Source organism: Condylura cristata, unplaced genomic scaffold (genome assembly GCF_000260355.1).
Source record: "Condylura cristata isolate star-nosed mole 26May11 unplaced genomic scaffold, ConCri1.0 scaffold00010, whole genome shotgun sequence".
Classification (NCBI taxonomy): Eukaryota; Metazoa; Chordata; class Mammalia; order Eulipotyphla; family Talpidae; genus Condylura; species Condylura cristata.
Window position 1 is genome coordinate 3,501,948 of NW_004567111.1, and position 13,904 is coordinate 3,515,851.

Genomic DNA, 13,904 nt, shown 5'->3' on the forward strand with positions numbered 1-13,904 from the left:
CTTCAGGCCCGAAGCCCGGCACGGCCGGGCGCTGAATGTCCGCGCAGCAAAGCACTGCCCACACGGCGCCAGGGGCGCGGCCACGGCCGAGGCGCAGCAGCCAGCTCCACTGACAGCAACGCAAGGGCGCCTCGGAGGCCAGCCGGGAGTGCCCGGGGCTGGCGCTACTCGCTCGCTCCCGACCTAGGACAAGGCGACGGCCAGGGGCAGCAGCGAACCTGCCGCAGCAGTCAGGGCGGAGGTCTGTCCGGGGGGAGCGCTTATTTATTTATGTTTTACTTGAAGAGTTTCTTAAAAGGCTGGAGGGAGAGAAACGCCCACTACTCTGAGATGAAGGGTGAGTCCAGTGCAGTGTCAGGGACAGCTGCTGAGACGCTCAGGCCCAGCCCCTCTGTCGCGCGAGGATCCGGGCCCTGCCCGTGCTGTGTGCTCGGCGCCGGGCACACAGCTGAGAAATGCGAGCCATTTCGTGCCCGTGAGACCGTCGGGGCACCCCGACACCCCAGGCTGCCGCGGCGGGCTAAGTGGTAGCCCGGCGGGCCCGGTCCGTCTTCTGAAGTACGGCTACAAGTTTCACCAAGTCTTGCTCTCCCGTCTTCCCCCAACATACACCTGTCAACATCACGCAGGTCGCTGGCTGGGAGTAAGGAGGCCTGAGCCGCGCTATGGAGTGCCACACGGTGGGGAGCTGCGCTGGAATCCCAAGCAGCTCTCAGTGATCGGCCCACGTCAAATGGAAGCACATTTCCACACAGAGCATGACACGCAAGTCCTGGCACAATCAAACACCCATCAACCAATGACAGGAGAAACCGAGCATGGGGAAGCCAGGCGGGTTACCACCCCACCGGGAGGCGCCGGCTGCTCATAATACGAATTCCACAACACTATTCCACTATCGCTATTCAGGACAGCGAGAAAGCAACCCCACGCCTGTTTTATTGCATGTGTATGAAACTCTAGAAAATCCAAAGTCATCTAGGGCACGGAAAGCAGCTCAGGGGCTACCTGGAGACGCCGGTGGGGGCGGGGCTGGATGACCAAGGTCAGCACACCTGAGTGCGGACACGCTTACTGTCCGCACCGTGGCGATGGCTCCGTGTTGTGTGCTTGTGTGACCACCACAACATCAAGCATTTATGTGTCTAAGATTTATGAACACAGTAGAGTGCATTTACGCACTTGACTGCTGTGTAATATCCCACTCTATGATGAAAACATTAAAACAAGTTTTCCCTTTTTGGTGAGTAGTTTCCAACTTAGTCCTGAGGTTACACAGAAGCTGGAGTGAGGACTCTTACACCTAACTCTTGGCACCCGTGGCTGGCTTCCGCAGGGGCTAACATTTGAGGTGAAATTACTATTCATAAGCTATGAATTACAACGATGGTGTTTCTGAAGTTGGACCATGCGTGTGCATTTGGAATGGGTCTTACTTAAACGGGCAGGGCTCTCAAAAACACCCTGCCAGGGCAGCGAGCCCATAGGGGAAGAAATCTAGACCGAGTTTCCTGCTCGAAGCTCTTGACTACCTAAGAGGTTGCCTTTGGCTGTAGGAGCGCGTTCTCCCACCGTGGAAGGACCCGTCACCGGCCAAGCTGACCATACCTCCGCTGGTCACAATGGAGAGCAGGTTCCCGCCGTCGTATATGTTAACAGAGTAATTCAGCATCTCAGCTGTGCCGAAAGAGCCATATTCTTGGGCCTCCTTGTAGTTCCTCAATACAGTAGATTTACTCAAGTCTCCGTCTTCATTTGAGTCGATGCAGGCTCTGCGAGTCAAGCACACAGACAACAAATGCACCCTTTTCTGATCTAAGAATCACGTGATCCGGCCCTCTAGGTCTTTCTCTACCGCCCTGATCCCCCACAGCAGGCAGCTCCTGCCCATTTATGCCCGTTTCACAGACGCGCCCGAGAGCACCAGCAGGATGGCCCAGGGTCCGGTTCCCGAGTGGCTCCACGTAGCCAGGGCCGCAGGAAACCTCCCGGAGCTCTGCAGGGCTGTGGCCACAGTAGGGAGCCGGCACAGCCTTGCCTGGCCTCCTGCTCAACCTGGAGAGCTGCTTCTCGAACCAAGAGCTGCGCGGCAACTACCACGTGGAGCGCTAGTCCCACCTACAACAGCCGCAGCCTTAGGCAAACAGTTTGTGACACAGGTGTTCTGTCCTTCCATGACTGCACCCCTTTGCTCTTCCAACGCTGTCTTTTAATTTGTAAAATACATATTCTAATCACGTTAGAAGGCAGTCTGATTAAAGCCAAATAAACCTAAAATAAACAGAACTTGCCTGGTTCAAGGACCATTATTATGTTTTTTTTTTTTTTTTTAGCTGTTCAGACCTACGTGAACATTCCCAAATCCTAAGAATATATGAACAAGTCAGGGAGATTGCAACGGCCCCTAGGGCCCAGGGGCGGCCCCTAGCCCCACAGAGGGAACCTCTCTACCAGCGCCAGTAACCACCCCGTTAGCTGGCCAAAGAAACAGGCCTCCTGACAACACAGAGGGTCACGCTTTGTTTCTGCACCAAGCTCAGGCGGCTTGTCCAGCTACCCGGGGCCAACTTGGCTCTCAACTAGTTTTGCTTTATGGCACCAATGTCCCATTGACCGATTCTCCAAGCAGCTCCGAGGGCTCCCGCTCTTCAGAGAAAGCGCTGGAAGCGGAGACCGCGCCCTTACCTCCAGGCCTCCCCGTCGTGCCACACCAAGCAGTCGTACACGGGCCCGGGGTCACTGTACTTCTTCTCGAAGGAATTCAGCAACTCCACTTGGCTTTGCAGTTCCTCCTTGATTAGCTTATTTGCCTAAGCAGGTAGAAAGCACGTTCACGTTAGCCTGTGCTGTGCCCTGGAAGCTGTGCAGACACGTGCCCAAAGACGCATGCCGCCCAAAAGTAGCCACTTACCTGCTATGTGAGGATTTTTTTTTTTAACTCTATGCAACTTATAATTTGACTTAATGAAGTAGATTGTTGATATATTTAGCATTAAAAAAAATCCTTCCAGTCAATCTCTCGGCCACTCATCCCACCTGCTGTGGGGATGGGACTCCCAGGACTGGGAGCTGCCTGTGTGCACACGCACCAGCCTGGCAGCTGCCCGAGTCCTTCAGGTTTGTGTCTGGACTGTTTCCATTCAGATGTGTTTCTTAAGGACCCATGAAGGATGACATAATGAATACGTTAAAAAAAAAAAAAAAAAAAAAAAGAACCCAAATACATGAACAAAAACCACAAATCACCTTCTCTCGATAATTTATTATGTCGAATACTCTATTCATGACAATGTACACAAAAGCTGCTCTTTAACCATGTTGAGCTATAAAAATGAGAATTCTGGAGGCTTCATCCTAAGTACATTTTAAACTACATGCTACATTAGATTGTTCTACATCTGCCTCAATAGTCCTAGTGAATAAAAATGTTCTCATTTTCCAAAAACAGTAGTTCTGCCTCCTTTTCCTTTTGTCCACACTGACTCCTCCTTTAAGGAAAGACTGAGCGAGACCTTTTCTGCCGAGCGTCTCGGAGGCTGGCAAAGCCCAGCTCCCCTCGCTCTCAGGTCGGCGAGATGCACAGCCCCGTGCTAGGGTAGTGTCTCCCACAGAGGAGGGGCGTCACCACACAGAACACGGGACAGCTGCTCAGTGACGACAGTGCCTACACGAGGGAATAAAAGCTACAGTGTTGGCACACACGGACGGACCTGAAACGCATGCTGATTAAAGTCGCCGGGGAGCTTTAGAAGTGCCTGCCTCCGGCAAGGTCTTAATTTCTCTCTAGAGGGAACGCGGTCAGTTTTGGGAGTTGTTTGTGTGATTCTAACAGACAGCCAGGGATGAGGACCAATGAGATTCCACTCTGGTGAGGAGACAACACGCACATGCACGCCAAGGGGAGGTCAGAGGGCGCACGGGCGCTGCCTGCCAGCCCTGCTGGGTGGCGTTTCGGAGGGTTTCCTTTGCTACAGCATACTGTACGGGCCAAAGCTTCTGCAACCAGATCTTACGTTTCATAATCGAATAAGACATTGATTTCATAATAGATTGAGACATTGTTTTCATTTCACAAACTGATGCAAAAAAACCCAAGGACAGGATGTCAGCGCAGTGGGAAGACGTGAAATGGAACCAGCACCTGGTGACCCACCATGGCCGCGTGCACGGAAGACTCAGAGCAGCGTTTCACAGAATAGTCACAAGCGGAAAACAGAGCAAACGTGGAGCTGAGGCTGACACACTGTGGCGCGCCCCACACAGGGCGTCGTAAGCAGCAGAAGCGAGCCAGCTACAGCAACACTCGCCGGGGTGGGTCCCCAGGCCTAAGCTGAGTGAAAGCAGTGATGTGCAATGATTCCATGGTACAGGGTCACAAAGGCAAGGTCATCCGCAGCACCTAAGTCAGGGCAGTGGTGAGGAAGAGGCAGGGAGGGAGACAGGAAGCTGCCCCTGCCCGCGCGGCGGCCACCTGTGCCTAGGCCCGCGCCTCTTAGTGTGTGCTGCATCTTCTTCATTATAAAGACATTGAAAGTCGATAATACGTGTGTGAAATGACTTCCAGGAAAATAAAGGAAAAGTTAGTAAACCCAAGCAAAACTCGTGAGCGAACAGTCTATCAATGCTCTAAGCACGCTCAGGCAGTGCAGCTCTAGGGTAATGTTTAAACGAGAGCGGCGAGCACCAACTTGAGAAGGGCAACTGCTGGCGACGTCAAACTCCTCTTGTTTTCTGCAGGCTTCTGCCAGGGCCACTCTGTGAACAGGGTCCCAGATTTTTTCCTTCCGCTCTTTCTGCAAAGACAGAAAAATCGTCCTACAGTGAGGCTGGCACTGCGGGAAACCCAGACAGTTATTTCTATGTGGATCCCAGTTTTTGGCTATGATGCTACACAATTCTCAGAGGAGGCTATAACAAAATCATTTCTAAGCAAGTCAGTAAAACAATGGGGTCGATTATTAAAAACGGATTAGTTGATTCACAGCAAGCAGTGAAAACACGATATACCTGAATGAAATTTATTCCTCGTAGGCCCCACCTGAAATCCTTCCACCCCCAAGGAGAAATAAGAGCATGCCACGCACTGACTCCAGCCACCTGGAGTGGAAGCGCTGGGTGCCGCAGGCCGGACGCCCGCGCAGGGCGCAGGGCGCAGGGCCCCGCGGTTTGGTGACGCCCAGTCTCCCCCACTTCCTGCCCTTCCAGCTGTCTTTGCCCCCAGCCTCCCTGGCTTTCAGCTTTATCTCCAGGGTCTTTAACTCCTAGCGCTTCCCACAGGGAGTCTGCTAGCTAAATGACCCCTACTACAGCCAACGCCGCCGAGCTGAGGGGGCCTGCTCTGACCGCTCCTCTATGTGCACCTCAGCGACCGAGTGGATGTAGCAGAGTGCAGGAGCACTGTGTTGCCTAAGGGCATTAAGCCTGAAATTTGACAATGAACTAGTATCCAGTCAAAGCTGAGGGACATAAGCGCTCGCTTAAAGCAGGATTGCAACTGGCGATCAGTAAGGTCGAACGCGCCGCTCCGTGCTGACTTCCTAGTTGGCGGAGTCCTGGCCGGCGCTCAGCAAGCCCCAGGCTCGTGCTGCTCAACAGCCGGAACCCGGCCCAGCCAGCTCCGGGCAGCCGCCTTCCAAGCCCACTGTCAAGTACAGCAGCCACCGCTGCGATTCAAGCTTAATTCTTAAGAAAAAAAAAATCGCTGGAAGTTAAAATTTCAATTTCTTCACCATACTAGCCACACTGCAGGTTCTCAGTAGCTACTTGTCGCTTGTGGCTGAGTGAAGCACAGCTACTTCACGGCTCTCAGGTTTGCAGACTCCTCGTCACTCAGTGTGCAGCGTCGTTTCTCCAAGGACAGACTTGTGCTCCCTAGAGCTCAGCTGCCGCAGAGCTCAGGAGCCTTTTCCTTCCTCTGAGCGACAAGGACTGGGAGCAAGGGGCTGGGAAACACCAGGAAAAGTGGGCCGTGGCACAGAAGCTGCAGGAGCATGCGCACTGGCGCAGTCCGGACTGCGCAGCAAATGGCTTTCATCTTTTCGAGGTTTAAGAACAAAAACTCCTTCAAAAGTTCAGTGAAGCTGTACACCCCACCTCCCAAAGACACACACACAACACTTTGAGGAGCGGGGCACGGCTGCCGAGTGCATTACCTGTATCCTCTCTTTGAGAGCCTTCGGGTAAAAGTCGTAGCCGTTCTTTATGCCAATATGGTACTTGCCCGAGGGGTTGGTCCAGCTCGCCGGGATCTGCAGGAAAGAAGTCAATCGCTGGCTCACACTGCTTCCCCACCCAGCGACAGCCTGCGGGGAGGGCACCTTCTGCCATCCTAATGGCTCCACCTGGGTGACCACATGGTGGAGTGAAGGTTCTAGTCCCCTTAGGTGCCACTCACGTCTCGGCGGCTCCCTTCTTCTCATCCATAAACAAGATGGTTCGGCTAGAAAACCTTGCATGTACACAATGCCTCAGAGTTTATGGAGTGCTTTCAATGCGTGCGGCCTCATCGAGCTGCTGAGATCTTGCAGTCTGAGCACTAAGGACACCTGCCTTTCCCGTCACCATTCCCCGTCGACCGGGGGAGGGGAGGCAACTTACAGAACCTCTAAGCTTAGAGCTCCTGCTAACAAAAAGGACTTCATGCTGCTCTAACCGTGACACAGGAGCAATGCCTGCAAATGAAATAAGAGCCTTATCAGTTCCTAAGAAAAGTGTTGCATAAAGTGATGTTGACTATGTTTAACGTCTTATGACAGTATCTTTAACTACTTCAAAGTATTTAAATATTTAAAACTTTTCTCTTGGCGTGAAGAGAAAGACCGGTTTACCAGTGGAGAAAGCAAAAGGAAATTTAATCCCTCGGCCAAGGATGTGGCACTGTGATAAGCCTGGCTGTGCACCCAACTCCACCACCAATTGGGTGACCCCACCAAGTTGTCACCTCCTCGTGAGGACAGCAGAAAGCCCCTACCTGGGAATTCTCAAAAAAACGCACCGCACATCAACCAACCTGGAATGCCAAGCAGGAAAACCGGAGTATGCCTGTGTGTAACTACAGGGACCCTGCAGAGGGGCCCAAAGTGGCTTCGCGTGTGCACGAACCAGCAGGCTGAGCTAGTGACCGCCAGAGAGGGCTGGCGCATCTATTTTCGCACGTGTGGTATCAGGCACTGGCTCTTTCCCAAGTCTCATGTCAAATTACTCCCCAGGTTGGAAACCTCTGCGTGAAATTTTCTCACATCTAACTAGGGAAAAAAAATCATTCCCAGATCTCCTGCCTTTAAAAAGCCTACTTATCATTAATCAATTCTGAATCTGCTGGATGCGGAGTATGTGAAATTTCGAATATGTTGACACACAAATCAGCACTTTTCAATCAACACTTGTCGATCTTCTTTGGAGAACTGGGACTTTGCCTCCGCGGTCTGACAACAGCCTATGACGTACAACAACAGTAAAGCGTTGCCACAGCACAGAGTCAAGTCAGCAGTCACTGGCGGCAGACACCACGGCTGTTACTCACAGGTGCACGGGGCACAGGTGACTGCAAAGCCAGGCTAGTGGCAGCTCTTTGTACACGATTACAAAGAGATGCCAAGTGATTATGATGAGAGGCCAACTGATTAAATGGAATAATTCAAACCACGTAAACCATGCTGACATATTCAATCATAATGACCAAGAATAGCCAATGTCACACCTGCGTTACTGTTCCTCATAGATGTCCCAGTTTCCCTAAGACATACCACCAGCTAAAAGATCATGGCTTGCTGAAGGCTCTGAGGACTGGCATTTTTTAGCAATAAAGAATTTCTAAATTGAGGCATGTACACCGCTTTATGGATATAATTCTATCATGTAGCTGATAAGGTATAATGACAAAACTTCTGCATGAATTGGGAAACCAAAAAGTTAACGCAACTCACTTAAACACAATGACTGAGAACAGAACCTATACTTTCTTCGAGGAATGTAATAAAGTAGAATAAAAATAATCCAACGGACAAGTTATATTTAATTATAAATGAGATGAAAATCTCATCTGGTCTAAGCAATCAAATACTTCTCAAATCATGACTATCTCCTTCCCTCACAATAAGACATATATATGAGCTACAAAAATTACATTCAAAACAATCAGCAAATAAAAGCTGTAAATGCGGTCCAGTGGTCGGACATTAACCAAGGGAGAGCGAGCCCCGCTCTCCGGGGCAGCCGTGGAAAAGGGCGGCCGACACATCAGAGTACTCTCGACAGGCGGGACCAAGAGCTGCGCTTGGGCCATTTAAAGGCCAGGACTCTGACCTTTAAGACAGCGCGAGCTCCATGTAGCTACAGTGATGCCGCTACGGCAAGGGGGCATCTTCTGGCCAGCCCTGCCTGAGCCTCCGCGAGTGGGGTGGCGGTGAATCGAACATCTTCTTAAGGAGCCGCCTGCCGTCGTACAGGCCCCCAGCGCCGGGCCTCAACACTGGCCGCCAGGCTGGCTGTCCCGCAGCCAAGGCCGGCCACGTCGAACATCATGCTGGACTTACATTTTGTCTAAATGCCTACGTCTAAATAATGATGATTCAAAAATAACCTCAAATCGAATGCGGTAAAATTTAGAAACAACAGACACTGCTCCCTTCCAAAATGCTACAAAGTTAGAAAAAGATAAAGAAAAAAAAAGGCCCAAAGAAAGGACAAAGGAGATGGGAAATGAGACTGTAGAAGCCAAAAGTCACCGGTGCTGAGAGCTGCAGAGCAGAAGGAAGTGAGACGGCGGGAAATCGCAGCGCGCGGGGCCGGCACAGCCACGCAGGGCACTCGGTCACGCCGCGCCAGCCGGCCCCGCGGGGGCGCCAACCACACGCATGTCAGCTGCTTGAGGCACTATCAAACAGGAGAAAACCTTGGCGCCGGAGGCCCCACCTTCAGCACTCTCCCCGAGAGGCCGGTCAGCTCCCCGTCCTTGGGCTCCACCACGGTGGCCGTGTCCACATCCCCACTTCCTGTTGTGTCGATGATGTCGACGATTTTTGGTTTTCTGTCCGTTGTTACCTGTAAATTAAGAGACAATTAAATGTAGTTATAAACTACAGTACTCATAATCCCCATGTCCAGGTTATCCTGCCCACCCCCAAAGGAAAAGAAACTATGACTCAGATTTTACTATTTACTCTTAAATCAATGCTAATCCCCACATTCATGGGAGCACACGTGTACAAATATGTAAAATATCCCATAAAACCTACCATCGTTTACAAATGATAACTGAATTGATCTAAGCCAAATCTGACAACCCCCAGCGAGTAAACTGAGTCATGCAAATGCCACGAGTCCCTGAGGTGGTTTCACACGTGCGCTAGCAAATACTTGCTGGGCATAACCACCAACAGGCGTTGCGACACAGCAGAGATCAATACACAAAAACCCCTGGTGTCACAGGTGTGCCATCATTACACGCAGCCAATGGAAGCAGGGTCAGACATGTAACATCCCAGAGGGCGACAATGAGGAAAAGGAGGCACAGGACGGGCGGAGCGGGATCCCACTGAGCCAGGCAGAGGAGATGCAGGGGAGGCGCATGAGGCACGGTCCGAGCAGCAGCTTGGCCTGGCAAGCCAGCACGAGCTTTGGGAAGCGCTGACTAGAGCCTCATGGCGGACGTCACACGAGCACTCCAACTCAAGTCCAAAGTTCACACCGAGCCCTGCTGCCTGGTTCCCACCAGCCTTTGCCATATTAGGGACCAAAACGCCCAGCTGCTCAGTCCGAAACCTGAGTCCCTGACTGTCATTCTAGTTGACTCTCCCGCCAAATCTATCCGGAGACCTCTGCCTGCCCTCCAAGGTGCAGCTCAGATTCACCTTCTCCTGGATTTCGCCACCAGCGTTCTGTTCGCTTCACCACCCCCTCTCACCTGCACATCTCCCTCCAGGCCTCCCATGGCTCCCTCTTGGCTTCCACCAAAAGCAGCAGTGAAACCCGCTGTCCATACCAGTTTCTGCACAATGCCCTGACAACCTCACGCTTCCTGCCACCTGACAGACCGGACTCGCTTTACGATCACAGTGATTCTCTACCTAGACCCACTCTTGGGAGAGGAGCTCTCAAGGCAAGGACTGCTCTATTCGCAGGGCCAACCCAAGCTCAGCAGTGCCCCAGGTACTCCACAGTCGTTCACATCCCACCGGTCACGGAGAACTTCCGGCATGAAGGCTGCTTCTCCTAAGTCGTGGCTCCTCAGCCAGCCCACGAACGTTCCTGGGGCCAGGACAACAGCTACCGACCCCAGCAGTCCTGCACCGCCGTGTTGCTTTTGTGGGAAAAACCATTTCTAGGTTCTCCTAGCAAAGGGGATTTAAAATTTTTAAGCTATTTGCACCAAGCTTCCTGAAGGAATCAGACACAAAGACTCAAAAGACTTGGGAAAAACACCCACACCCAAAGCCTCCGACAAGCTCTTCACGGCAGCCTTGCTCTTTGCCTTAAAGTTCAGGCCTTTCTGGTCAAAGCCCCTCCTCAACACCAGCCACTGGCTGTGAGGATCCACCCCAGAGGGGAGGGCACTGAGTGTGTCGAGACAAGGGGCAAACGATTTTCTTTATTGGGCAGAGCAGGGGGCTCTTGGCAGACTCCACTCTAATCATACAGCCATCAAATAAGCAGGCTGAGAGCTTGGTGGGGCACGTGGCCTCCAGGGCACAGCTGTCACTCCACATACGGCGGTCCCCAAGCTTGATGCTTATTTCTTGGAGACAGCTATAGTCACAAGTATTCTATACTCAGAAGCCTTGAACATATAATGAAAAGAAAATCACTGTACAAGTCATGCCACTCCCTGATAAAGCTATGCTGTAAAACTTAAACCAGATACCGATTTTGATGGGATTGCTTAAGGAGTTTAAACAAAAAGGGATGAAGGAAAATTACTAAAATAAAAATGGAAACAACTCAGAAGTAGATACTCTAAAGCAAAAAGTAGCTAGACCAGACAGTGGAAACAGAAGTTAAGTGATTTCTTTTACAATGTATTCTAAACTTGCACAGACTTGAAAGCTACCCCGCTGCACCGCCATCACAAATCCTCCTCTCCATTATCTTCTGGTTTAAAAGTGCAGACAACCTCGGGGCTGAGGCGGCACCACAGGTCCAGAACACAAGGCCAGACCCTCCTACGCAGACAACACTCCAGCGGGGAACTGGGTGCTTGACCCTCTTCCAGGACCTCTCTGCCACTCACTGCTGCGAGCAGGGAAGGTCTATGTGTGAAACAGACCTGGGATGGAGGAACCTGGGTTCCTAAGCCCGGCTTCCCTCTTGTCTTACCATCTCCAGGGGAGTGGTGGCCTTTACCTGATGCGAAGTGTGTGGAGAGAAAGTCGCATGATTAAAGGCCATCCTTACAGCCCTAAGTACTTCCTGCCAGGACTGACCCCACACTCATCAGTGATATTTAATGTCACAAACACATTTGACACAAAGTACACTTTGATATGTGTCTTCAACACATTCTAACTTAACCAGGAGAACATATCTGAGTCAGCCCTGGAAGGAAATACTGTAGGCATGTGAACAGATTGCGCCGGGGAGAGAAGCACCCCACCTCTGCTGGGAGGGCTGGGCCCGGGGCTCCCACGATGCCGGCCCCTGCGCACGGCTCTGGGAGCTCAGTCAGCAGCTGTCCCAAACGGGAATGTGGTCAAACTCGGCCAGGTCTTAAAGGATTAGCGTGCAGGTGGTGGTGGAAGGCCAGCGAGCAGATTAACCTTCACGTGCAAAGGCAGGTGTCGGGACACGCCCTGGCTCCACTGGGTGAGCGGGCGAGGGAGGCGGGCATGGCCTGGATGGGGGCTGGAGAAACGGCCAGGTGAGGCAGAGCTGGCATGGAGCTGGCCAGAGAGCTGCAGGAAGCTGAACTGGTCGCAGTATAGAGCAAAGGTAACTGGGGACACCACCACAGGGTTGCTTTTGCAGTGCTAAACATGGGTGGAAGGGAAGGCTTTTCTGGTTTGTTTTTTACTAGAACAACTTAGACAACATGAAGGCCAGGTCAGAGTGAAGAGGGACAGGACAGCTCTGCCGAGTGCTCATTCGTCCCCAGGCTCACCCGCCGCTTCTCCATTTTGAAGCCTGATGGTCCAGCTAATCAATTTCCACAAGTTATTACAGCTCACATTTAACACACCGGCACCTGGCCGGTCATCTGTCAAGGAAAGCCTGACTTCTGCAGTCACAACTCCTGAGGAAGAGCCCTGGTCCTCCACACTCGGGACCCCGCTGGCTTTCCAAGTGCCTGGCCTCCTTTACCTCCTATCGCATTCTAGTCTTCCTCTTTTTATCTTAATGATGAGCACACAGGTCTACAAAAATAATCTGTTAAAATAATCTGTTAAAAGGGAACAAACTCTTAAAACTCCACTCACAATGCAAGCTGCCTTCCTGACTGTAACTGGCCGTGTTTAGGTTAACTGCAGTTAAAGATGTTAGAAGAGTTACATTTTTCCATTATACCAATGATTTCTCATCGCCCAGTTACTACATGCCATTTACTTCATACCTCTCTAAATACTATTTAGCCTTCAGGCAGTTGTGGATGAAGGCAAATGTCCCACCAAGCATCCTTACTTAAGAAAATAGTTGAACACTTTCCTCAAACACTTTCAGACGTCAATCTTTGCAATCAACTTTCATAGTGACACCGGGAAATGAGAATGACGATAACTTTACAGGGTCATCTGGCAACAGACATGGGGAATTCTACAAAAGCGTTTTCACCGAGACAGCCCGCCTCCCACCCCTCCCCATCTCTTATCCCGACACAAGAACCAGTGAAGCACTTAGCCCAGCTGTTCTCCTCCCACTTACTCCTATAAAAAGTAAACATATCCCACAATAGAGTGGAAACCATTACTACTCTGTAATAAAGCCTCAATGAGGTGACGGCTGTCACTATGCAAGCCCTTGTTGTTCCTGAGCCACGTGTGCAGCTGCAGCCTCGGGAGAGGGCTCATCACCTGCTCCGGCAGGATTCGCCAACGCTGACTGGCAGGTGGCTCTCCCAGGGCTGCTCCGGGGGAAACAGAATTCCCAGAGAGATTCCCTGCCGTCTGTCAGAATGTTTCGCCTTTTTCCTGATTACTTCCTAACTTCCCAAGAGCTACAGTTAGTAGAGAGCGGGAGAAAGGAGAAGGAGGACAGGAAGATGGGAGCTGGGGATGGGGAGGAGGGGAGGAAGGGCTTTTTGCAGCGTTTACTGCCAAAAGGCCGGCAAGACCAGGGTGCTGGACTGCCATTAAGGCGGAGGTGAGCCTGCAGGACTGCTGGGTTGGCACTTTGGAGAGCTGCATCTTCCACCGCGGGGCATTTGTTTGTTCCTGGACTCCAGAAAAAGGCTGAATTCACCAAAGCCACAAGCGGAAGACCCTAAGCAGAATACTTTAAAATCCAGGGTCACGTTTTTTTAAAAAAATCAAAAAGTCACCTCTCAGTCAGGTGCCTTGATCTACAGGAAAGGCTGCCAGGGCGCCCGGGGCCACACCAAGTCATTTTTAAATCGCCATTCAAGTTCATTGTCTTTTCTTTTGAGGCTACAAACCAACATCGAGGAAATCTTACAGTACAAAGCCTGCGGCGCTCGCCCCAAGCCACCCAAACCTGGCTCTCCTGAGGTCAAACAAAGCCTGGGCCGTGAGTTCCCGTGACCCGCGCCCCGGCGCCCAGCACGGAGCAGAAGCTCGTTTAAAAATAGAACCGGGCCGGCACCCGGGAAACCAGCCGGAAGCTGGCCGAGTTATCTCCGAGCCCCGGCTTTGCTTCGAGGGACAACCGGTGCTCCCCAGCCCAGGCCGAGCGACAGCACCCAGCACCAACTTCCGAGCGGGGCTCCGGCCTCCCCGGCCCCCGCCCGCCCAGCGCGC

The 13,904-nt window shown here is 51.9% G+C and overlaps 1 protein-coding gene across 1 annotated transcript in view; it reads right to left on the bottom strand.

Moving 5' to 3' along the window:
• The window catches only part of TPP2 (tripeptidyl peptidase II), a 40,420-nt gene extending 30,489 nt beyond the window's left edge, over positions 1–9,931 (bottom strand). Inside the window, exons 1-6 of the mRNA XM_012723155.1 lie at positions 9,905–9,931; positions 8,914–9,042; positions 6,153–6,248; positions 4,689–4,793; positions 2,686–2,810; positions 1,609–1,772 (exon numbers count right to left, since the gene is read on the bottom strand). Of these exons, the coding sequence (XP_012578609.1) occupies positions 1,609–1,772; positions 2,686–2,810; positions 4,689–4,793; positions 6,153–6,248; positions 8,914–9,042; positions 9,905–9,931 (646 nt within the window). The remainder of the gene's footprint in view (positions 1–1,608; positions 1,773–2,685; positions 2,811–4,688; positions 4,794–6,152; positions 6,249–8,913; positions 9,043–9,904) is intronic.
• Positions 9,932–13,904: the final 3,973 nt, after the last annotated feature.